General features: G+C 37.2%; 1 protein-coding gene, 1 long non-coding RNA gene and 1 pseudogene across 7 annotated transcripts in view; 2 read left to right on the forward strand and 1 right to left on the reverse strand.

Moving 5' to 3' along the window:
• Positions 1 to 1,132: 1,132 nt before the first annotated feature.
• On the forward strand, positions 1,133 to 2,102 carry LOC136282873 (NACHT, LRR and PYD domains-containing protein 4A-like; annotated as a pseudogene).
• A 6,057-nt stretch (positions 2,103 to 8,159) lies between these two features.
• LOC131788627 (uncharacterized) overlaps positions 8,160 to 25,739 on the forward strand; it is a 76,706-nt gene continuing 59,126 nt past the window's right edge. For 3 of the 6 annotated variants that reach the window (XM_066170802.1, XM_066170806.1, XM_066170807.1), the window contains exons 1-9: positions 8,160 to 8,270; positions 13,167 to 14,010; positions 15,817 to 16,371; positions 17,442 to 17,864; positions 18,321 to 18,437; positions 19,353 to 19,394; positions 24,255 to 24,344; positions 24,925 to 25,026; positions 25,597 to 25,686. In XM_066170802.1, coding sequence (XP_066026899.1) covers positions 13,269 to 14,010; positions 15,817 to 16,371; positions 17,442 to 17,864; positions 18,321 to 18,437; positions 19,353 to 19,394; positions 24,255 to 24,344; positions 24,925 to 25,026; positions 25,597 to 25,686 — 2,161 coding nt within the window. In that variant the 5' untranslated portion in view covers positions 8,160 to 8,270; positions 13,167 to 13,268. Of the gene's footprint in view, positions 8,271 to 11,919; positions 12,497 to 13,166; positions 14,011 to 15,816; positions 16,372 to 17,441; positions 17,865 to 18,320; positions 18,438 to 19,352; positions 19,395 to 24,254; positions 24,345 to 24,924; positions 25,027 to 25,596; positions 25,687 to 25,739 lie in introns of those variants that run through there. The other 3 variants (XM_066170804.1, XM_066170805.1, XM_066170803.1) reach the window with 3 other exon arrangements.
• On the reverse strand, positions 20,884 to 22,146 carry LOC136282852 (uncharacterized). Its single transcript, XR_010718470.1, has 2 exons — positions 21,951 to 22,146; positions 20,884 to 21,846 (listed from the first exon to the last, which is right to left on the reverse strand). It is a non-coding gene; the product is annotated as an uncharacterized lncRNA (long non-coding RNA).

Genomic DNA, 25,739 nt, shown 5'->3' on the forward strand with positions numbered 1-25,739 from the left:
TACGTCACTCGTTCTCTAATTCTTCCTTTCAACTAAACCCTATGTACATGAGAAAAAAATACACAGGTCTAGAGACACTGCTTCTGTTCTTTGACAGAGCCCACAATTCACAAATAGAGGCTGAGTATTCTCAGCCAGAAAAGGGAAAGGAAAATCGAACGCTTATGTCAGGCAAAAAGAACTGCGTCAAGCTTGTTCAGCCCTCCCACTGAATTTCTAAACCCCTCCCTCCCAAAAAAAAATTTCTGAGCGTTCAAAGTTATTGATCCATTGGTATAATTTTATTGTGCTTAGTGTTTTCATAACAGTTATTAAGATGACTAAGCTTGATCTTATTGTCATTACTCGTGATCAGCTTGGTTTCGACTTGATAACGTAGTTTTCAAAACGATTGAGTTCTTTGAAAGGTCCTAGTAGTGATGACAACGTGTGATTAGCCATGTCGGTGGTCAATTAAACTGAAACGAAGATACTCACGTCCATCACCCATACGCATAAACGGACTGGTTATTTAAACTAAGTTTAGCTGTTTTTTAACAAAACAGTGTCCTAAGCCATCTTCAATTTGGCCGAAAGTTTTATCTGAACATTTATTTTTGCGAACTAAGCTTGATCTTATTGTCATTACTCGTGATCAGCTGGGTTTCTACTTGATAACGTAGTTTTCAAAACGATTGAGTTCTTTGAAAGGTCCTAGTAGTGATGACAACGTGTGATTAGCCACGTCGGTGATCAATTAAACTGAAACGAAGATACCCACGTCCATCACCCATACGCATAAACGGACCGGTTATTTAAAGAAGACCGAAAGCTAATAGTGAAAGGGCATTTATGTAATTAGATCAACCCTCTTATAGAGAATGCCTGAGGCCCCGTGATTGCGTAAAACCGCGGTTTGCGTCAGACCTCGTGTAATTAACCAGCCCCGAGACTCGAAATTCTCAGGTAATGTCTTAACACCACTCCCTAGTTTCCAATTTGCCGAGGTAGTTTTTGTGGTTTGTCAGCCTTGAGACAAAAATAAAAACAAAAAATCTGGGACCGTGTTTTTTCGCAATTTTGTTTTCAAGTTAAGTGCTAATATTTCTTTTGTTTTTATCATTCAGTACTCTAATCGAAATTTCGAGAAGCAATGGATAAATACGAATTTCAAACATTTCTTCATCTTCACATCAGAGGAGTTGCATGGCAAATGGTGCTGTTGTTTATGGATGAACTACAACACGTAAACTGTCATGGGACTGGTATCATGAAGTGTGGGAGGAGAACGAGGAGATGTTAAGTATACCGTTGTACAGTTTGACGTCAGGCATATTGAAGAGGTGGCCAATAGAGTACGACCCTGGTTTGGTAACGCTGAGTAAAACGATCACGAATAGGGACTGGAAAGTTACCAGATTAATCCTCTCTAGCAGTCAGATATCTGATGAAGGTTCGAAGAACTTGAGTACAGTGCTTACTCAGAGTGAACTTTACAGCTTGACACCGTATGGCACTGGTTTACAAAGTCAAGGATTAGAACACCTGTGTGAAGCACCGATCAGTAGTGACTGCAATTTAACAAGCTTAAACGTCAGTGGCAATTGGTTAGGAGATGAAGAAATAATACACTGGTGTAACGCGCTCATCAGTGTTAACTGCAAATTAACCAATTCGACCGTCACAGGGACTTTCTTTCGAAAAACAGGATTAAAACACTTGTGTGATGCAATGATCAGCCCTAACATCAAGTCAGTTAAACGTCAGTTGCAATAGGCTAGGGGATGAAGGAACAAGGCTCTTGTTTACAATTTTGACCAGCAGTAACTGCACACTGATTAACCAGTTTAAATTTCAGTCATAATAGATCAGGAGATAGGGTATTAAAGGACTTATTTGAAGCTTTAACCAACAAGAACTGCACATTAACGAGCTTAGACATCAGTGACAAAGAATTAGGAGATGAAGGAATAAAGTACTAGTGCAAAGCCTTAACTAATACCAACTGCAAACTACGGAGCTTAAACCTGCGTTCCTTAAGTCAGAAGCATAAGGCTCGGATAGGCAACTCTTGTTGCTTAATTATCGCATGTCAATTAAAATGTCATTGTTATGAAGGATAGAATTATTTCGTAGAAAAGGTTGTGGTTATTCATCATGGTGAATAACAATAAAAGCTGGGTTTTTTCGTTTGTCTCAAACGTGACTACATCGTGAGATAAACGAAAAAACTTAGCTTTTATTGATAGAATTATTGTTTAACGCTTGCTTTTTGATTGGATAAATGAACGACTCTCCATGAGTTGTCGATCAAACTGTGTATTCTAAACGATTCTCGATTTGGCAGACAAAACGTCGCCATCAACAGTTGATGGCATTGTTAGACAAACTATTATTAAACTTTCATTGATCTTTTGTTCATGTTAAGTTCCTTTCAGAAAGAAGGTTAAAATACAGTAGCAAGTCTTTTTCTGGAAGCGTAGATGCAATTCTGTGTTAGAGGTCCGTAGGATGCAAAGAATATTGAATTATATTTTTATAAAGTATTTGATGAATATGTTTGTTTTCTGGAAGACAAAATTTAAAACACTTCCGTGAACTAGTGACATACAAATATGATAAGAATATGTTTGTTTAATTTTAATAGCAGATGATGTTTTTTGTTAGTCGTTTCAGAGATATCGTATAACAGCTCAATTGAAAGTGCTCTCCTTTGTTGTTTACTTAGTTATTTCTCTGAGGCAGATTTACATGTTGTAAAAACTATTGTATGCTCTTTTCAATTAGTTTCATCAGACTTAACCTCGGAAATCATTAAGACAAAGTTTGTACCCTAACTTATGATTTTTCAGCTTAGCTGATGATTTTATCAAGAACAGAATTAAGTAATACTCTTTAAATTACTTTTGGTACGAGATGATTTTACGGGTAGTGCAGTTTATGTGATAGTATAATCCCTTTTTCTAATCATTAATTCTAATCAACAGCATGAAAAGTTGTTGTCTTAGAAGTTACAACTCGCAAAAAGATATATTCTACATACATATTTTATAAGTTTTAAATATGGAAAAAAAGTTTTGAAGGCAGGAGATTTTGTACGTTATTAATTTATATTTATAACAAGTTTTGATTCGGACCAAAAATTTGATTTGGACCAATTGAGAATCAAGCTATGGGCTGGCGGGGGGTACTTATCTACACAGCGATATGTTCCGCCAAAAAGGATAGGGTGTCTTAAAAAAATTTAGTCTGCTACAGGTTTGAACCACCACGATCTTAAAGTGAGTTTGATACGGAAACTACGAGAGTAAATGAACACATTTCCCTTCGACTCCAAAGGAATGAGAGAGAAAGAGGAGAAATCAAAGTCCGCAATCTGAGCATAATTTTCCAGCTCAATTTTATCTGCCAATTCTTGACTTCTGCATTGATACAAAGCTCAATCCATTTTAGACACCACTTGTCAAATTCTTACTTAAAGCGTGTAAGTTATTAAAGGACCAGTCATTCGCCTGGGGGTGAGGTGGGGATGGAGGATTATGGGAGATGACTTGGTTTTCAGGGGGAGTGGAGGGGGGGGGTCAATCGTTGCTAATAGAGTATAAAGTAGGGAATATAGAGAATTGACTACCAATGAAGTGTTTGTGCAAAATATTACAGAGCCTTAGGGGGGATTAGGTAACTTTTATTGTAACAACCATATTCAAATTCCTCCGACACCCCCAAAGGTAATGAACAATGACCAGTCCCGAAGATTCGTATAGATTGATAACTGTTCAGTAAGTCTGAGACTCAAAGCTCTATCAAAGACAAAAGACTTACATGTCGGAGAGCTCCTGTTTACCAGCGACTCTGTCCTGGTTGCTACTGATACTGATAACATTAAGCAAATTGTAGATCACCTAGTGATTAGTGATCTACCATAAATATTGCCTCAAAACCAGGACCTCTGTAAAACCCACGGAGTCTGGCTAGTCTAACCAGTCAGACTGATCAGACTAGTTAGACGAGTTTAGCTAGTCTGACTAGTTTAGCTAGTCTGACTAGTTTAGCTAGTCTGACTAGTTTAGCTAGTCTGACTAGTCTAACTAGTCTAACTAGTGAAACTAGTCTAATTAGTCTGACTAGTCTAGTATTAGTCCGATCACCTTACATATTAATCAGTGGGAAAAACCGAAAAGCACCAAGTCTGTTACATACTTGAGCATGTCACCATTGTCAATTCATAAAAAAAAATGGAACTTATGGTGCTTTTGTTTTGGTTTAACAGATTGCAACTAATAGACCTTTTTTTGATCATTGCACACATAGGCTAACCCCACTGACCCCATTTTCATCGATCAGTGCTGCTAACCAGGTTCATTCTGTAATAACTATATAATAAGAGGCGAATTACGTTAATTTTAGTAGCCTCTTCGAACTTTGTCAGATATCATTTAATCAGCATGAAGAACATTCAATCAAATGAAAAAGAGAATTGCTTTATTCATAGAATTCAATTGTTATAACATAAATACCGTCATTATGAACGTTCGTGTCCAACTTATTTCACCGTCAAATAATGGAAAGCGATCTTCGTTTATTCACCATTTCACAGGTTACCATTATTCGTTTATTCACCATTTCACAGGTTTATTTGGAACCAACATAATGACCTGCTCCCAGTTGGCTTGTAAGCTCAGTTGGTAGAGCGCTGAACCGGTATCGCAGAGGTCATGGGTTCAAATCCCATACAGGCCTGAATTTTTTACAGGTCTTATTTTCACTACTGCTCCATTAGTGTTCATTACAGCGAAGATCGCTTTCATATTCATGTCCTTATCCGCAGTTTAGATATATGACTTTCATATACTCACAGTTGCTCAATCTCCCGTTTGATAAAAATATACTACTCCGTTAGCAGTAAACTCCAGATTGAGTGAAAGCAGTGCACTGTCCGCTGGTACCACAATCGCATCCAGAAAAGAAATAATAATTCAAATAACTACAATGTGAACCTGATTAAGGCAGGCACTAATTCAAAATATAGCTAGTCTCTTTCGCAGTTGTTCTTTGGGGTGTCACGCAACGCTCCTCCCTAAAACAGGAGAGTGTTGTGTAACCTGATTCCAGAGAACGGCAAAATCAAGGAGTCTCGCTGTGGCTCATAATAGGGAGAGTGAGCATGACGGTTACGGCAAATGGCAATGAGTAGACTTCTTAGCGTCCGCCTTCAGCCGTTGTTCAACACTTTTAAAATATTTAAGGTAACTGCTAACAAGAGGTTTTTTCTACCCTCCTGAATGGAGAGTTGAATTAAGAATAGTAAGGAAAGGGAAAAAATCAGTTCAGAGATCATTTTTACCGTCTACTGTCTCCGTCGACGCCTTGCTTAAACTCACCTGAGAAGCTGTCTTTATTCATCACCTGGGCGGGGAAGGGTGGTGGATTTTTTAGGGGGGGGCTTATGGTTTTCAGGGAGAACAGAGGGGTGATCTGTCTTCGCCAACAGCGTATAAAGGGGGAATTATAGAAAATTAACTGCCAATGAGAGGGGATCACACGAATAATACAGAGCCCTTTTTTTTGGAGGGGGGGGGGGGGGTCAGGTAAATTTTGTCGAGACACAATCAAAATGCTCCGACCCTTCATAGTCGCTATTAACGACCGGTCTTTTATTATATCTTTTGGAACACTATTATCCTTGATAAGAGGCTTTCCCACTTTCCAAGGATTCGCTCTACTTTTAAAATAATAAATAAACTATTATAGGTTCAATTCACATCTAAGCACTGATTTACCTGAAATATCCGTTTGCTTTAGAAAGCTTCTTTTTTCATCTTGAAAACAGAAAATCAAGAGTGTAATCAAAAGGCACTAATTTTATCTAAAAATTTTTAAACAAGTTGCTGTGACTGTGTGATATATGAGGAGTATAATACGCGATTAGGAATTATTTTATGCGCCTAATCCTGTCCATGAAAAAGCGCGCAAAACGTCTCAACCCACAACAACAGTTAAAAAATTTAAGAGTTCAACTCTTTGATCGTCAATTGCCTTATTTCAAACAAGTTAAGAATCTGTTTCAAAAAGTTAACCAAGAGAGCGGATTACAGTGGTGTTTTTTTTTTCACTTTTTTTTCAATCAATTTGAAGCGCGCCAAAAAAATATCAGCCTATGTTAAACAAAATATCGGTAAGAGTAAAAAGAAAATAGGACTACAAATGCAAGACTGATCCTCTTTTTTTATTGTAATATTAGTCGAGACTATTTGTTTAAAACTCTCATACCATGCCAAAATATCTGAGACTAATTCACTTTTTTTCGTGCTGAAAGTCTAACAATCGAAAGGCGCTAACTCGCTGGGGGAGGAACTCAAATCTAAATATTTTTCTTCCTTGAAATTAAGTGTTCCTATTTTCAGTCTCACGCAGAAATGGCACTCTGGTGGGCCGAGCAAACGCTTACAAGAAGAAGATAGGCAAAAAAAAGAGCTTTCCATCTTTTCTGCGGAATAACCGTGCGACAAGAAGGTCAAATGCGGGATGATTTCTTACCCGCAAAGTCGGAGTGAAAACCGAGCCGGCCTTTTTTTCTGAACTTATCCAAATATGGTTTAACAAAAACTTTTGTATTAAAAAGTAAAGTATTTGTACAAGTGCTTTTGTTTTGGTTCAGCAGACTGCAGCTAACCCACAGTCTTTTATTCTATGCACAGTCCGATGAACAAAGCTTGCCAGTTTTATCGATAAGTGCGTTCAGTCAGTTTCGTTTCTTAACACTGTTTGTCATCGATTTATAGCAGTGTTAGCAGTCTTAGAATATTTCACATTTTTAAAAGACAAATGATTGAATTCCTTGGGCTTTTGTTTTGGTTTAACAGACTGCAAAGAATCCTCAATCTTTTTATTCCCTGCACAGTTCATTGTCGACAATTTTTGTAGTTACTGACTCTACACTGACTAAAAGCCTGATTACAGGAGCTGGGCTGGCACGATTTTGCCGAGATCTCAGCAACATCGTTTGATACAACAAAGAAAAACCTCGTCACTACAGTCACACGAGCCAGCCCGATTAGCCGGGATCCCGGTATCGCGATAGAAAGGGTTTGGGGGATCACATGATTTTCGGGGGGGGGGCGGGGTTGTGGTGGGGAATCAGTCGTCTCTAACAGAGTATAAAAAGGGACCATAGAAAATCGGATCATACAAATATTACAGTAGCTTAGCAGGAAATCAAGTAAATTTAGTCGCGACACAATTTAAATCCTCCAGCCTTCCCCCTCCCCTTTGCAAGCGTCCGAGTTCAAATGTATACTTTGCTTTAAGGATATAGCAAAAGATTATGAATGATTTTTGGTATAGAGTAGGAAGAGGACGATCTTCCACGCGGTTTCTGCTTGCATTTGTAAACAGTGTCACGTTCGTCGAAAAAGGTTGGATCATTTGCCGCAAAATCTCAAGGTTTTTACAGATTTCTTTAAGAGATAGTTACGCTGCAAGCGTGAAGAGCGACTCTTTTCTCAGTCCAAAGAATCGCTGCAAGGAACAACTAGTTTTAATTTAGCTTCGCAGCGCCGTTCGCAAAGAGACCGAAAGTTGAAGGCGGACAATCCTCTTGGCCTAAGAACATTAAGATAGTGCACCTGGTCTTCCGTGAGAGCTTTAACGCGCGGCACAATAAATATAGTGATCGGTTTCTTCTAGAGAAGAGGGGCCATCGATCACTGGCGCTGCTTCATACATAACAGATCTCTATAGTCAGTTGGTAACGAAACGGAGACATCTTCACCTTAGAAAAAGATATCTATGGCTTTTTGCTGTTCTTCTTGAAATGTCTCTGTCCCAAAAGTCGCACAAACTTGCCTTAAAACCTCGTCGTAAATCGCTGTTGTCTGAAAAGTTGACCATGAGAGCATTTTGTTCACCTCGTCAGTTAGTATGAATAAATTACCGACTGTAGCAAGTCAGAATTGACGAAAGAATCGGCAAAAGGGGTTAACCAATAAAAAGATATTATATGTTTTCTTTTCCGATGTAAATGTCTCTTTTATTTCCATAAATTTGAGCTGGCAGAGCTGGCGATCACGCGAGTGAAAGCGATTGAACCATTTCCTGTTGAAGGTTTTAAAATGGCAGTATTGTAATGCACATCACGTGATGAACAGCCTTGCCATATTTGGATATTTGGATAATATCTGGTTCACCTTCGCATTTGTGCTGAAGATTACGAAACTTGACTACTTTTGTCATTTTCAATGAAGATTCAGGAGCTTCACTCATCAGTTCTTGAAACTTCGATTAATAAGCCGGTAAGTTTCATTACTTCTTATTCTGTCTCAAGAAATCGAATGGAACGCTCAGACGATTTTTGCAAAGTACTTTGCATTAATACAATAGTCTTAATGCTTGTCTGTTCAAACAGCTAATATTACAATCGATAAATTCACCTATTTCTCAAAACTCTTAAAAAATTTTGTTCTTGAACAATTTTAAAGGTCAAAAACTGATTTTAAACGAAAAATAGATCGAGAAAAGTGAAATTAAGGGTGATTCACTTTGAGCACAATATGCCCACGTTCTCTCGCTGCAACTGACTGCGTTGCAACAGAAGATTCTTTTTTCTTAGACTAAGTTGAGAAGTTATGCATTGCTTCCTCAATACAGTAGAACCTTGCTAACTCCAACCTGATCAACTCGAGTTCCCCGCTAACTCGAACAATATCGATTGGGTTTGAACTAGGTTAACTTGAAGTAATTTTACTTCTCGGCACAAATTTACCCCGATATCTTGATTTTCGTCAAATTGTCAGAACATAACTGATTGACACGTCATCAATTTTAAATTTGAACAATTTTAAAGGTCAAAAACTGATTTTAAACGAAAAATAGATCGAGAAAAGTGAAATTAAGGGTGATTCACTTTGAGTACAATATGCCCACGTGCTCTCGCTGCAACTGACTGCGTTGCAACAGAAGATTCTTTTTTCTTAGACTAAGTTGAGAAGTTATGCATTGCTTCCTCAATACAGTAGAACCTTGCTAACTCCAACCTGATCAACTCGAGTTCCCCGCTAACTCGAACAATATCGATTGGGTTTGAACTAGGTTAACTTGAAGTAATTTTACTTCTCGGCACAAATTTACCCCGATATCTTGATTTTCGTCAAATTGTCAGAACATAACTGATTGACACGTCATCAATTTTAAATTTGAACAATTTTAAAGGTCAAAAACTGATTTTAAACGAAAAATAGATCGAGAAAAGTGAAATTAAGGGTGATTCACTTTGAGTACAATATGCCCACGTGCTCTCGCTGCAACTGACTGCGTTGCAACAGAAGATTCTTTTTTCTTAGACTAAGTTGAGAAGTTATGCATTGCTTCCTCAATACAGTAGAACCTTGCTAACTCCAACCTGATCAACTCGAGTTCCCCGCTAACTCGAACAATATCGATTGGGTTTGAACTAGGTTAACTTGAAGTAATTTTACTTCTCGGCACAAATTTACCCCGATATCTTGATTTTCGTCAAATTGTCAGAACATAACTGATTGACACGTCTCAACCTTTAATCGCGATCGATTTGAACGCGGGACCATGTGTGTAAACGTTACACTTTTAATTAAACTAAGAACACGTAAAAGTTCTTAAAAGTGACTGTTGTTTGTGCGAGAATGGAATATAGTGTACATGATTCGTAATTAATATCGACAGGATGGTTGAAATTTAACACCAATCCCGATAACTCGAACTTCGCTAACTTGAGCCGGTCTAGCTTCCCTTAAGAGTTCAATTACAGGGATTCTACTGTAAGTTGGTAACTAAAACAGTTGGTAGAAGTGTGAAATTACACGGTTATTTTATTCATGATTACGAACGTAAGTTATATGCTCTGCTGGGTCGAGTAAACAAATTGCAAACTAGATCTAACCATGCAGTGTTACTTTAAAAAAGGAATTTCAAATTACCATTCGATGCATACTAAATTTAAGAAATCGAGTTCAGAAATGATTTCTGTAGACTAGTGCCGGCTATATTTGTTGTTTTTCAGACCAATTTCAAGATAAGACATTGATTTTTATGGCCTTCATGTGCCCAGTGATGCGGAAATCGAAGAAAAGAACGGTGAACCACTGTTTTATATGTGAAGTGTTGCATTTACAAATGTCTTTTCTTCCCTTCAAATGTTTTAGATTACAATTTTGATCTTATGAAATAACTCCATAACTTGTGAAAATGACGAACTGTATGAACTTTAATTTTTAATTAGAATTCGAACATTCTAGGAAACGTTAATTAATCGTATTCATTTGACGTCAGTCGAAGAATGTAGATTCAATTAAATTAGATTTTATTTTCACGCGAGGCCAGCGAGGGCGAAAAAACCTGACAAGTGACTGCTGTTCTCATAACCCAGCAAACCCATTTCATAAGAAACTAATCTGGATTTGGTTGAAATAAGAATTAGTGGGCTTTTGGTCGTACTAACTGAGATCTTAGCGTAGTCTCCGACTTGAAAACAGCGCGCACGCCTTGTTGCTGTAGGCAACGGCGAAGCTGTTCGGACAGACCTTTGACATTAAGTAAAACCGCAGTAGCTTTGAACTCGTCGGCGGGTTGGGCACTGTTGTTTGGTTTTCCGGTCTCGGTAAGTTTCTGCAAGGAAGAAAAAAAAAGAAGATCCTGTGTTTAGACTCAATTGAGAAATTATGCATTGCTTCCTTAATACAGTAGAACCCTGCCTACTCGAACTCTGTTAACTCGAATCCCCTGCTAACATGAACAAGATCCGATATCCCTTGGATTTGACCCGATTTTCATAATAATTTACCATCAGCTAACTTGAACTTGGTTAACGCGAACTCTCTGTCAACTCGAACTAATTTTGTTTTCCCTTGGCTCAAATTTATCCTGATAGCTTGAACTTTTAGTGAACAAGTCATTCGATAAATGTCATGATCAAAGTGTCATAACATTGCTGGTTAACATATCACAACCTTTAATCCTGATCGATATGATCATGATAACATGTGAGAAAACATAACGCATTCAATAAAATGAAGGTTTCCCAAAAGTAACTGGAACAGTAGGTAGACGTATAAAATCATATGCATATTTCAGTCATCATTACGGATTTTAGCATAGCAAGTAAATTTGTCTAATCAAATTCAATTGCGTGTGCGTGCTTCATATTCCAATTGTGCACGCTCAGGACATCAGCAAACAGCTCCTTCAAGAAAAAACATTTTCTCCGCGATTTTTTACTTTTGTTTTTCTTTCGAATAAGATAATTTTGTATTCATTTACACGCATGAATTCACCTGTCAGTTTTTTTACCAATCTAAGACAAGATCGTTTACAGCGTAGCGAAATGTATTCCTAAAACAAAATCATCAACGCACTGAAGCGTAGCAGGGGGAATATTGACCCTTTCACAACATTTAAACCATTGGGTTGAAAATGTTGTAAAAGAATTGGTTCATACGTCAGCTGTGCGTTCATCGAGATATGAAGCACTTGGGAAGTTTGGAGAGCACTCAAGAAGCCAGAGTGCTCTCCAAACTTCCCGCGTGCTTCATATCTCGATGAACGCACGCTGACGTATGAACCAATTGTTAATTTAAGTTACACCCTCCGCCAGGTCGAGTAAACAAATGACAAACAACATGTCATAAGAGCTACTTTATGAAAGGACTCTTAAATTATTGCTTGATTCCTGTTGTTTAATGCCAGCTATCAATTGTTGGTTCTCAAACATTTTTTGCTGTTTGGACATTGCTGATTATGGCCTTGATTTAACAAATAGAGAAGCCTTGGCTGTGCTCTGTTCTGTTATAAAGCACGCAGGAAGCGGCTAGAGCACGAAAGAAGTGTAGGGAGAAACACGAGACGTAGTCGAGTGTTTCTCCCCACTTCTTGAGTTAAATTCCCCATGTATTACTTTCAATTTTCAAAACAAACTTTATTTCCAAAGCGAAGAACAGTGTCGTCAGCATGCTCTATACTCTCATAGAGCACGCTACAATAAGCCAATCAGAATCCTTGTTAGAATGGTTCAAATAATCTGATTGGCTGTACAAGACAAAAGCTGTCAAAAGTGTCAAACCATCAAAGTTCAAAAACCATCAAAGTTCACACTCTGCGATAGTTTACAAACTAAAATAATTCGGCAAGTCGAATTTAACGCTTTTGCCTGAAGTTTTTAATTCAGAATCTTGAAGTGAAATGTTCAGTGAACTTCAGCCGAATTATGGCTCATAAAAACACACGGGTTTTTTCACATGACAAGGTAGAAAACAAACTGTTCAAGGCGAGTGTTTTTTAAATGATCGACAGCCGAATTCACCGGAACATGAAGATCGCTCGGGATGACAGCGCCGCAAAACTCGGTTGCAGTGACTGAAGTGACTTTCCACTCAACACATTGGAAAGGATATCAGAGCGAGCTCTTATTTTTTCACTCGAAGGGCGGCATGATAAGTGAGCCGCGATGGACTTCAGCATGATCATATTTGCTCAGACACCGTCATGATTGGTATGAATTTTAACAATTATGCCAGTTTGGTTATATTTTTCATCATTTCTGTTTTGTTCTGTTTTGTTTTTTAACTCTGAACTTTATATACTATACGAGTGTTGGCTGTGTTTGATTTTCATTACCGTACGTAAGCTTGCAATCTAACCGAGCGTGAAAATCTTTAAAACTCGGAATGTCTATTTTGTTTTTCCTTTGAGGATTTTCGTATCTGCCCACGTTTTAATAACGTAAAAAACGGCGCCTGGTATGTTTACAAACCTTTGTTTGGTTCTTCTGTTACTACTTGCCGGCTCGCTTGTTCCGAAATTTCACTTTCAATTATCGGAAAAAAGCTAAAAAGAAGTCCCGGAAAAGGTCGAACATGGTACAATTTGGCAGATGGCGTGACAGCTTTAGCTCAGTTCTATGCTCTATACTCTCATAGAGCACGCTCTTTCAACTAATGACAGCGCGCGTTATCTCCGAAATTTATTATAAATGGCTAGTGATGCGGAGATGGAAAAAGAGAATGGCAACTCATTTTTTTAAACGTGACAGATTGCATATCTCCTATAATTTTTTCCCTTACAAAGCTTTAAATTTCAATTTGGATCTTATGAAATGAATCTTTATATTATAAAAATGATGTATTGTAAGCAGTTTTTTTATTTGAATGTGATCATTCTAGGAAATGTAAATCGTGTTGGCGCCGTGCTGAGTTAGTCTGCATATCCTCAGTCATTTCCTCGATTTTAAAGATAGGAAAAAGGTGAGGTCTGATGAGAAAGAAATGGCACATTCGAGTGAATCATCCAACTCTAATTTTGTTATTGCACATGATTTGAGACGAGACCGTGAGAGAAAGGAAAATAAGTGCATCTTAGCTACTTGTGGGATATGGAAAGATTTTCATTTACATGGCGGCAAGTTCGTTGGCACCGGAAGCCTCGTACAGGGCCTCTTTCTCAAATTTGAAGAAAAAATTCATCTGGTCACAAGCAACAAGGTCATTTCACCTAATGATTATTTAAGTTGCTACTCCTTGTATTTCAAGAAATCAAAAGACGAAGAAAAAGAACCAGTGGAACTAGCTAAAATGGTGTCTAACGAAGTGATCTTCAAATCAGGCCTTGCAATTGTGCCTATTGACCCAAAGAAACTTGGCTTCATTAGACAATATACTTCTGGTTTTGTGAATCACCGTCCATTTACCATACTCTTTAAAGTAAAGGAAGACTTAAGAAATGATGAATTATACTGTCATGTCGTTGAAGAATCTGGAAAGTCAATGATTGCCATAAGACCATACGAGGTGAAAGGGATCGCAGACGAAGAAACATATGTCACTGACCACAGTTCCATAAAGATAGAAAGTACTAGCTTTTGCAGCAGTCATCGAAAAGGCCTTGGAGCTCCAATTGCCATCACAGTCAAAGATGAGGCAGTTGCTGTGGGTGCCATTACTCTCAGCAACAACAAGCAGCTTTCTTTTGTTCTGTTTTCACAGATTGATAGGAAACGGGCATTTTCAGGTTGGTAACTTCTCGTTTGTTCAGCATACGTGTTTATGCAAGGCATCTTTAAGGTCTTGAACGTAAGCAACATTTGCAATTTATTTATCTGGTTCAGTATCCTGGGAAATGTAAATTAATTTCCACAAAGGAGCTGGCCTACACTCTTAGACATATTTGTTGGGACATCTCTGCCTTCCCTGCCCCTCTCAATGTTGGTTTGAAAGATGGTATAGACACATGATTGGCAGTTGACAGCATTGGAAGGGGGAGAGGGGCAGAGGAACATCATAGATGTTTCTCTGTAGAAGTGTCGCAGCTAATGTTGCCCAGGAGTGCATTATCGTATTTACCCATTTATAATGTGCGCCCGTGTATAATATGTACCTTAATTTTTGACCTCTTTTGTCTAAAAAAAAGACTTCAAGACAAACACCAAGAATTAAAACTTCCATTTTTCCATTTAATTAACAAGAGCTGGGAATTCATTAATAATATGTTTACAACATTTTCTAACTAGTTGCTACTACAAATATCGCACGCACCGAGCACCTATTTACAAGCTTCTCTATTCAATTACAGTCAAACGTTTTACAAATGTGGTAACTTGAAGTCCATATTAATATACCTAAATTCTCAACTTGAATTTTTATCATAACAGCAATTCATAAACATAATCTGTACTCACAGCACTGCTGGTAGCTTGAATATCATCACTGCATTGCGTACGATTTAAATAAAATATTCAGTGTCTTTAGGCAACGAAACCTTCAAATTCCGACTCGCAGTCCGATTCAAATAGGTTTTCGATGACTGTATCATCAATTTCATCAGTGATCTCGGTTAAATTGTAAACCAATCCATCTTGTGATCCATCCGAATTGTTTGTGATCCCACACTTCAGGAAAGAGGCAGCGATCATTTCTGACGGAATAGCTCTCCACGTTTGCGAAATCCACGAACAGATCAGTTCCTCCGAAGCCTTCTTTTATCGTCCAGTGTCGATAAATTCGTGAATTCCATTAGTCATCCACTGTTTTCAGACTCCATCTTTAAACAGTTTGTTCAAAGATACATCGAGCGGCTAGAGAAAGGAAGTTAACCCACCAGGAATCACGGCAAGTTCAGTGTTCTCGCGTTTGAAGGATGCGTTTACAGTATTTGTCACGTGAGCTTCAAATGAGTCGTAACTAAGCAAGCTCTTTCTCCTCCCCAGGCCACCAATCCGCGCAATTTTACTTTTGTTGTTTTTTAAGGTATGCAAACTAGGACGTGCTTGACAGAATACGTGTATAATACGCACCGCGATTTTGATGATTATTTTTAACGAAAAAAGTGCGCATTATACACGGGTAAATACGGTATATTGCTGTTGATTCTAGTCCATCGTGGTAACTCTCTTAGAAGAGTTCCTGTGTCTGTGAATGGTCGCTCTCTATCTTTTGGACGCCTCTCTTGAAACTTCAGCTAGCAACCTAATTTCTTAGTTACAACCCTGCTACAGACACAACAGGGATCCAAGGATCCAGCACATCTCTTATTCCAGAGGGTAGCACATCCACATTCAATCGTAGCTCTGGTTTGACAACAGTGTTGACTGAGTGATCAGGAAAATGTATGTAAGGATACAGAAAGGATAATAGCAAGATAGATTTAATCAGACCCAAAATTATTGTACGTTCCAAAATGTGATTCATCATTTTCCTTTTGGAAGGCAGAAATTTTCCCGATAATTTTTCTTAAATGGCCAACTGCTTTCAATTGATATTTCCCATGCTAAATGGCCACAGAGATTTCAATTTTCTCATTTTGTGTGCAAAAAACCAGATGAAGGAAATGGAGGAGGTGGAGAACAACAGACACCAGGGGAACCAGCAGAAGGAGAAGAGCAACAGCCACCAAGGGAACCAGCAGGAGGAGAAGAGCAACAGGCACCAGGGGAACCAGCAGGAGGAGAAGAGCAACAGGCACCAAGGGAACCAGCAGGAGGAGAAGAGCAACAGGCACCAAGGGAACCAGCAGGAGGAGAAGAGCAACAGGCACCAAGGGAACCAGCAGGAGGAGAAGAGCAACAGGCACCAAGGGAACCAGCAGGAGGAGAAGAGCAACAGGCACCAGGGGAACCAGCAGGAGGAGAAGAACAACAGGCACCAAGGGAACCAGCAGGAGGAAAAGAGCAACAGGCACCAGGGGAACCAGCAGGAGGAGAAGAGCAACAGGCACCAAGAGAACCAGCAGGAGGAGAAGAGCAACAGGCACCAAGAGAACCAGCAGGAGGAGAAAAGCAACAGGCACCAGGGGAACCAGCAGGAGGAGAAGAGCAACAGGCTCTAGGGGAACCAGCAGGAGGAGAAGAGCAACAGGCACCAGGAGAACAAGATGGTAATGTATAATGTAATGGAAGATTTTCCACCAGTAACTAAAGGCGTAATTTCATTCAATCAGTGATGTATATATGTAAGATTTTATGCCACTTACTAATAACAAAATTTCTTCTAGTTGGCAGTGCATTTATGGAAGATTTAATGCCAGTAACTAATGGTGTAAATTCCTCCAGTTGGTATTATATGTAATGTAAATTTTACATCATTAATATAATTTGATTAAATATTAATTTATAATAATTAATCTACTGATGCAGATAGTGGCATAAAATTGTACAGTCTCGAGAAAGTGTTTAAGTGACATATTACGTGGTTATATTCTCAGTCTTCACCAATGTATTCACAATGAATGCCCATTGCAAAAAACTTTTGCAGTAGTCTGACAGAATTTAGGACTGCCTATTTAGTCCAAATTTTATAACCAAAATCTTGTGATTACATATTTATAGTATACATGACCAAACTATGTGATAGCTTTTAATAATTATTTAGAGGAATTGCATGCAGAATAATCTATTCAAACCCTGCATGTAATAGCTAAACAATTTGTCAAATTTTTAACACTTCTTAAGAAACCTATTTTTAGCGTTGAAGTACATGTACCTCTTCTCTGTGTTGTTACCTGAAAACTTCATTTCTCTTTGCTAAATCAAAAGGAAGAAATTTTTTGCTGGATATATTTCGGAAGCTCACACGTTCTGCATTGATTATTCAATTTGCAAGTTAGTAGCTGTTTGTAAATGCTACAAGTACAATTATAGTCTTATGGAATGTAACAAATTTACATTTAAGGAAACTGGTAATCCAAGGCTATAAGTTGGTGGTGATGGCCATTGTTATTAACAGTAATACCAATTTGTGTACTGCATGGGTATTATTTAATTGGGAGATTGCTGTGTGATTTCAGGTTTTAGGCAAAGGAACACTGGTGTAGAAGCCCTCAAATAATGAGGACCTGCAAGCAGACTATTATCTAATACGTTTAATGAAAATTTTAATGTGATATTAATGGTTTCAAGTGGATTTGAAGTTTAATTTTAACTTAGACACTTTGCTCTAAATCAACAGGTCAAAACTTAAATATTGGGGTTGGAGTGGCCCACATGGCACCTTCAGATCCTAACGCTTACAGTACAACTGTAACGGAAGTCCTGTGCTTAATTGTTCGGAATTACTTTGATTATACACCACCACGGAACAGGGAAGAACGCGATGAGTTTGAGAAACACTTAGAAAAAGTAGGGACCCTTATTACAGGTGTTAAGTTAGGAAGTTTGGTGATAACAGTAAAATGTGATTCTCTCAAGAGCTTGGAGGAATTATGGAAAATGTATTCATGTGGCCATTTGGGTAAGATGGTTCAAGATTGTTTTGTGACGGAAAAGATCTTGAAGGAACTTAACTTGGCAGAACTGAAGCTGAAAACAACGATGGACTTAGAAGAGTACAATGCATACAAACTGTACTTTCTTGAGAAGGATGCACTCAAAGGTCAGTTGAAAGAAAGAAAAAGGCCTGGTCTTTGAAAAAATATTTTGAAAGGATTAAAAACACAATGCATCACTCATTCAACATGGTGCACAGTAGGATTAACACCCATGTAGAGGTCCAGGTTTTGATCAAGGTAGAACCAATTGTCTCATGAATAAGCTCTCATGACTTTGTAATTAAGTCATGAAAATCTGCAACTAGAAGTGATTTGTTTTCAAGATATTTCCTATATTTTCCTTTCTGTCTGGTTGTGTTTATCTTTGCCCCAAATATGAATGAAGTAAAACAAGCTAAAATATAAAATGGCAAGATTTTTGTTGGAGGAGCTACAAAAGAAAATGTTACCCATATTTGTGTGTGGGGTTTTTAAAAACAATTTGAGGTCTGTTTTATAGGTTTAAATGTCAGTGTTCAATGATTGCCTCATTATTTGTTTTCATTGAAATCTGATTTTAGGTGCCTCATCTTCTGAATTCCACTCCATAAGTTCAACCAGTGAAAGTCCACAAAATCAAGAAGAGCTGAAAAAATGGGAACAGAAGACAAATATTGTTGAGACAGAGAAAAGAAAAGGTGAAAACAAAATTAAGAGAAGTATTAAGTTGTTGTGGAGAGTTGTTGTGATCAACAGCAATAACAATTTATTATTTGAAAAAACTTTGAAGAATGATCTCAATGCAGTAATGTGGCATTAGTATTATTTTAAGAGTACAACTTATGGGGAACAACTTATAGCATATCTGTAGAGAGGCTGTGAATACTAATCTCTCCCTGTACTTTTTGTTCTTAAATACATCACCCCTGACTGTAATACCCACCACTGGTTATAGAAAAGAACTTATAGGAAAAGCACAGGGAAGGAAAGGTGAACAGGAAGCTCAGTTTGAATTAATATCTGTAGTGAATATGTTCAGCAAGTTCAGCTATAATGTCAAGTGTAAAGAAGTGTCCTTTTGGGATTAAACATTTAAGTTTGCTAGAGTCTGCAGGGTAAAACCAACCAATTATTTGAAATACTCTCAATTCTTGATTTAAAAGATTAAGTAAACTTGAAAGAAATTAAAACCCAATTTAGTTTCCCCTAAATTTTGTATTTAGGATAAATTTCATGCATTTTATAGAGATGGTCACATGACTTGTTGGTTTGCCGTGTTATCATCTCTCAAATGAAACTAACACCTTGAATACTAATATTGCTGTAAATAATGTAAAATAGATAAATGTAAATTACTCCAAATATGATTGTGCCTCATTCTCTACTTATATTAAAGGGAATTTGAGTTGGTTTGTGGAATTAAAACAATAATTGTACTGTATGTATGTATTTCAAATGGATGTTTTGAACAGCTTTTTTAAATCTATCCTTAGAGCTACAGGTTGGTATGCCTGTTTCAAACTATTTATCAGAAGAAATGCTAATCTCTCTCTGTATAACTTTGTTTTTATGCATGTTGCCTCCCCTTGGATCTTCCACCTCTGATCCTGAAGAAGAACTAGAAGAGCTACGTATGAAACTTCAAATTATGAAAGGTGAATGAAAAAGTGCTGTTAAATTGACTTTGATGGTAAAACTAAACCAAGAATGCTTTTAAATACATTTAGTTCTCATTCAAAATATTTTTTTGAAAAGGAAATTACACCCAATGTAGTTTTCCGTCACTCTGTGTTTTGCTATAAGAGAAAATTAAGATAGTAGAGGCTTGGTTGGTGAAACAGCATACAATGATAAACTTAGTTTTTTCAGTGTTGATCTTAAATTATGCCTTAGAAAACTGACTGTGATGTAGTGTAGATAGATTTTGTACATCAAATACAATCAGTTAATGGCATGTTGGTTTGACCTGTTATCATGTTGCTATTAAAAGTAACACCATCAATTCCTTTTTGTACTTTTCCCCTTAAGGTTGCCTCCCATTACTGTGGACACCCTTGGGGGGAGATTTAGTGTCTGTAATAGCAAAAAGTTTGTAATAATGGGGTACAAGAGAAATAAAAATTTGTTTTGTTTCTTAACATGTGAAATAAAGTTTCCACAAACTGGAAAAAGATCTGGCTGTAAGCAGAAGATTTCATATGTTCACACCCAATTGAAGAATGGTTTCTTTATTTCCATTTTTCATAATGTCAGTTCATAGTATGGTAGTCATGATTTTGGACAGAGTAAATAAGTGTCTGTTATAGCGAGAGAAAAAACAAGTGAAAAGTCATGCTGGGGGGCAGGAAAGAGTTGGCATCATTGCAGTAGCAAAAGTCTGTTATAGAGGGAATTTATTTCAGTCATTTCTGTATGTGTTTCTCTAGGGGCTGGCTCTTGTCTACAGTGGCAAGGTGTCTGTAATAGTGAGGTGACCGCCAGGCCAGAGTCAACTGTAGATTAATCCAAATTTGGCATTGTCTCATTCTCTACTTTAGCTAAAGATGGTAATGAGTTGGCATGCAGTAAAAATACATAATAGTTGTTTTAAACAATGATCATTGGAGTTGTAATGGAGAACTAAGACTATTTTACTTTAACATGACTATAATTTGCTGTTTGCACAGGTGTACCTGTTGTTATCTTTTCTTTGTAAAGTAAGACACTAAATTTTGAAAAGCTCTGAATACCTTTGCTCCCAGGTTCTTCATTTCCCCCTCTTCTCTCCACCACAGATCTTGAATAAAAGTTAGGGAGAGTATGTGTGGACCTTAAGATGCTAAGAATGGAAGGTGAATTGAAAAATTCATTTCTTGTCATTTTTAGGAAGATACTGAACTAGGAATGCCATTAGATGTCCATAAAGTTTGCTTAGGTTTAAAGTGAGCTAACATATTAAATAGGTAAAAACCAAACATTTGCAACACTTTTAAATGTTCTCAGCTATTATTCAGCAACTAAGCTTTGTTAGGAACATATTTTCAATTCAGGTTTGCCTCTAAATCCATAATTTCAGTGAAAGGTAGTATTAAACTAACTGTGGCATGTGGTAATGAAAACATACTTAAAGATAGCTTATTTCATTGTTCTTTCCCAAGACCTCTATCACTATGAACTGTAGTTTTATGAAAATTCCATGAATTTCATGTGAAAAACCCATGAAGATCATTTCATGGCCCATGAATACTGCAAAATTAAATTTCATGGGGTTATTTTTAGCCCTGAATTTTCCATGAATTAGGGGAATTTTTTTCATGACCCATGAATTTCTTCAAAGTCTATTTTTATGACCCATTGATTTGCCATGAAAGTCATCAGAATTAATTTCATGACCCATGAATTTCTTTATATGCCTACTTTCATGACCCATGAATTTCTTAAAAGTCTACTTTCATGACCCATTAGTTTCCCCAGAAAGTCATCAGAATGAATTTCATGCCCATGAATTGCAATCAAACAGCATTTCATGGGCTAACAATTTATTTGTTTTGGGAGAACAAAATTAATGGGCCATGAATATTCCCTGAAATCTGTTGCCCATGAATTTCATTGATGAATTCATAGGCCATTAAAAGTGGTAATAATGAATTCATCACAGTCACTGATTTATCAACGAGCTGACTTTCATGATCCGTGGAACTAACTTGTTATAAATTTATGCACTGATGGAATTTTGGTGTACAGCGCGAAAACCGTCGAATGAAAATGTCCCTAAACATCTTAAGTGGCCTTTGTTAACGTAAAATGTACAGGAAATCACAAAACAATGACTAAAAACAATGGATCTTCAATTTGCTCCTTTGTTGAGACAAATAGGGCTGGAGGCAATGACCCAGATGTTTGATCCTCACTTTGATTTTTTGGGGCCTTTTTGCCTTCGCCATGCCTGGACGACTTTGTTGAATTTTTTCTGCCTCACTGCTGGCTTTGATTGTTAGCTATGACTCTGGAAACCTGTTCAAGGCCTTCTCTTACATTCTTACGGCTGAGGAATCTTCTAGGGCTTTTCCAGTAAGGCACCTGCAGAGTACAGATGCTTAAGTTGCACAGCAATAGTACGCATTGCATCTACACGAAATGTGGAACAAAACAATGAAAAATCAATCACTTTGTCACCTCAATTTGGAACTTTGAATAGTGTGCAAATGTAACCTGAAAAATGCTATTTTTACCTCGTTCATAGAGTCGCCGGTTAACAGAGTCAGGCCATCTTCTCAGTCGGGATGAAACGTTACCTTCATGTATTCATTGAGATCGCCTTCTACAACATCGTTGTTGATTTCGTGATCGCTTTCACAGGAATCACTGTCGATGTCAGCTCTGACTTTCTTGGACTATGATGTCCTGTCGATTGTTACTTGCTTCGAATTCCAAATACCGAACAGCTTTTTGTGCTGCTTTATTTTGTAAGATTACAGACGCAGCAACGAGACCTCTTCGGAGTCATTTCGTAACGTCGAACACGATAACCTGTGAGGTCACTATGTGACCGCTGACCTATGATGGCTGCGATGACCTAAGGTCACCACGTGAAAGTACACGTGATTTATGAAGAAGTGGCGGTTTTTTTCGTACCTCGAACGGAATGGTTCCATTCCAATTGCATTTCTCGTAGTGTTTGTGTAGCAGTCTCTTTTTTTCCAGATCAACGCAATGGACCGTCTGAAAAGTTTTTTCAAAGAGGTTTCCTCAAGATGAAGTTATCGACATGTATTACAACGTGAAGGGGTAAGTTCAAGCTTGGTCATCTTATTACGCGTAAACATCGGAGCGCGCGCGCTAACTATTGATTTAACTTGAAAATTTTTATTCTGTGATCATCTGGCGAAACATCACAAGAGTTTGTATGGAAATACCTACGACCGTTCTTAGGAATAAAAAATACAGTCAAATTCTGAATACGAAATACCTCACCTCACTTCCATAGTGCGTCGCTTAGTATCTGACGGCTTCATGTTGAAAAGAACCTGTTTTGGCGAGTTATCCATTTCTAGGTTTACTACGTACATAAGAAAGGCTCTTAGATAACTGATGATGTGCTCCCTTTATTTTGCAAACAGTGAAGAGTGTTGGTCTACAAAACTGATGAAAGGAAATGCACACTTGCTAAAGCAGCCTATCTTGGTCCAAACGATGATGAAGATGCAAATAGTAATGATAACCGAAAGAAGGATGGCACATTCAGGTGGCCAAAACAGAGAGACACTGACATAGTCAGCCATAGATATATCTTCACACATGCAAGAGTGCAGAAAGTTGGTAATTGTTTTGTTGTTAGTTACCTTGAGAGTATTGATCACAAGTGTAAAACATATCAAGAAATTTACATGAATGCTGTTACATAAATAGACATTATAATAACTGTCCATAACATTTTACACATGATATTAGACGAAGGAAAAGATATTTGAAGTTTAGACAAAAATACATCAAGCCAGTGAGTATATTTTCAATAATTTCGTCCAAATATTTTTCACATCAAATTTATTATATACCTTCAGAAATATAGGAGCAGAATCTGTCTCCACAAGGAAAATCAGTGATATCAAAATAGAGCTAAAAATCATTAACATCTTAATTTTATGCAGAAAATTTCATACCAATTTTTTTTATTTAAGAAAGTGTAAACTGAATTATCACAATTTTGGAATCCTAAAGTAATATTTATGTACAGCTGGTGAAACAAAATAAACTATCAGAGAATCCAAACTTCTGGTCATGTCTTTCATGTGTGTGTGCTTGTACAACAGGACCAAGAAGTTTCCCAGATAGGTTAGTTCTTCAGTGTATAATTTAAGTGATAGTGTATGTATTACAGTTATGGTATACTGCAAGCTATACACTGTAGTACAGTCTTTGGTACAAGAAAAGTGAAGAATTTTTAATTCCAAATTCATAGGGTTTTCAAAGAATTTTCATGGTGCTTGCATATTCCTAACAACCCCATGAAAACTAACTGGCAATTAACTTTCATGTGCCATGAAAAAACCATGTAGAGGCCATGAAAATTCAAGGAAAATTTTCATGGTCAATGAATTTTTAACATATTCACAGGATATTCATGGGTCATGATTTGCTGCAACCCATTAAAAACTAGTGAACTTTGACACCATGAAATTTTGGGCTTGAAATTCATGGGTTTCTCAGTACCTTTGAAAAGGCCATGAAATGCCATTTTCATGGGTATTTCATGGCTTCTAGGTCACTTTACTCAATATTTCATGGGTCGTGAATATGGAAATTTTCACAGGTTTTTCATGGGATTTTTCAGGTCTTTTTCATGGCACCTAGACCATGAAAATGTCATTGATTTAACCATGAATATCCTGTGAAAAATCTGTGAATTTACAATGAATTATTTCACAAGATTTTCATGGGTTTTGAGTTCATAGTGTATACATGTTAGTATGCTTTAAATTTTCATATCAGGTGAGGCACAAAGTGCTAAATATATTTCTGTGTACCTTTGCTCTCAGGTAGTTTTCCTGTCCTTGAAGTTTCAATCGTTGATCTTGAGGAAAAACTAACTGAACTACACAAGAAGCTTCGGAGGTCCAGAATGGAAGGTGAATTGAAAAATTCATTTCTTATTATTTTTAGGAAGATACTGAACTAGGAATGCCATTAAATGTCCATAAAGTTTGCTTAGGTTTAAAGTGAGCTAACATATTAAATAGGTAAAAACCAAACATTTGGGACACTTGGTCATCATCAGGGCGATGATGACCTAATGTTGAAAATGTTTGGTTTTAATTACTTTTTTTTAATATTTTAGCCATATAAATAGCTCAATGCCTTTGAATATTTTCACCTTCTTTTTTTTGGAAATACTACCGATAGAAATTATTCCTTATCTGAGATATTAATCTTTTCCTGTCTTTATTTTCATCCAAGAATACTGTTAAATGCTCTCAGCTTTTATTTAGTAACTTAGTTTAGTTAAGGAACATATTTTCAATTCAGTTTTACCACTAAATCTATAATTTCAGTCAAAGGTAGTACTGAATTGGCAGTAGCATGTGATAACGAAAAAATACTTAGAGATAGCTAATTTCATTGTTCTCTCCATTGACCTCGATAGATGTTATTATGCCTTTACTTTTTATATCAGGTGTGGCACTTAGTGCTAAATATATATCTGTGTAGCTTCTTTCTCAGGTTGTTTTCCTGTCCTTCAATGTTCAACTGTTGATCTTGAAAAAAAACTAGATGAACTATGCATGGAGTTTCAGAGGCTCAGAATGGAAGGTGAATATAAAATGTTTATTGATTCATTATCAGAGAGAAATAAATCCAAGAATGCTATTAAAGGCTTTTACCCCTGTATTGAAATATCACTTTTCAAGGAAAATTGTTCCTTATTTTAAGGAACCTGTTATCTGATTTTATTACTATTGATGAATGCTTCCACTTCTTATTCTAATGTACATTTTCAAGGGAATCTTTTCCTTAGTAAAGATAACCCTGCTTCCTCTATAGTTAATTAGTGAGGTTGCTGTCCTATACTTTCAGGTATTATGTAAAGTGTCAGCTTTTATATGAATTTTTTCTTAATTTGTTCTTCCTTATTCTGTGCCGTGGCCAAAGGGAGTATTAAGTTGGGCTGTGGCTTATAATGATGAAACAGTTTTTCTTAATAGTTGATTTCAACAATGACCATGGGAGATTAATCAGAAAACTGACACAGACTATAACTGTGCTATCACATGACCCTAACACAATGTGCATTGTTAGTCTAATGCCTGTTTTAACCATTTATGTAAAGTAAGGTGCTGCATGCTAAGTACAGTGTATCTTACTGTTTACCTTTCCTTTCAGGTACTTTGCCTCCTCCTGAACTCTTTACTACTGATCCTGGAGATGACTTTGAAAGACAATTTATAGAACTTGATAGAGTCTTAATGAAAGGTGAGTAAAACATGTGTATTGGCTTCGTTGAACAGGGCAAAAGAAATATGGAA

The sequence above is a fragment of the Pocillopora verrucosa genome, chromosome 8, assembly GCF_036669915.1.
Source record: "Pocillopora verrucosa isolate sample1 chromosome 8, ASM3666991v2, whole genome shotgun sequence".
Lineage (NCBI taxonomy): Eukaryota > Metazoa > Cnidaria > Anthozoa > Scleractinia > Pocilloporidae > Pocillopora > Pocillopora verrucosa.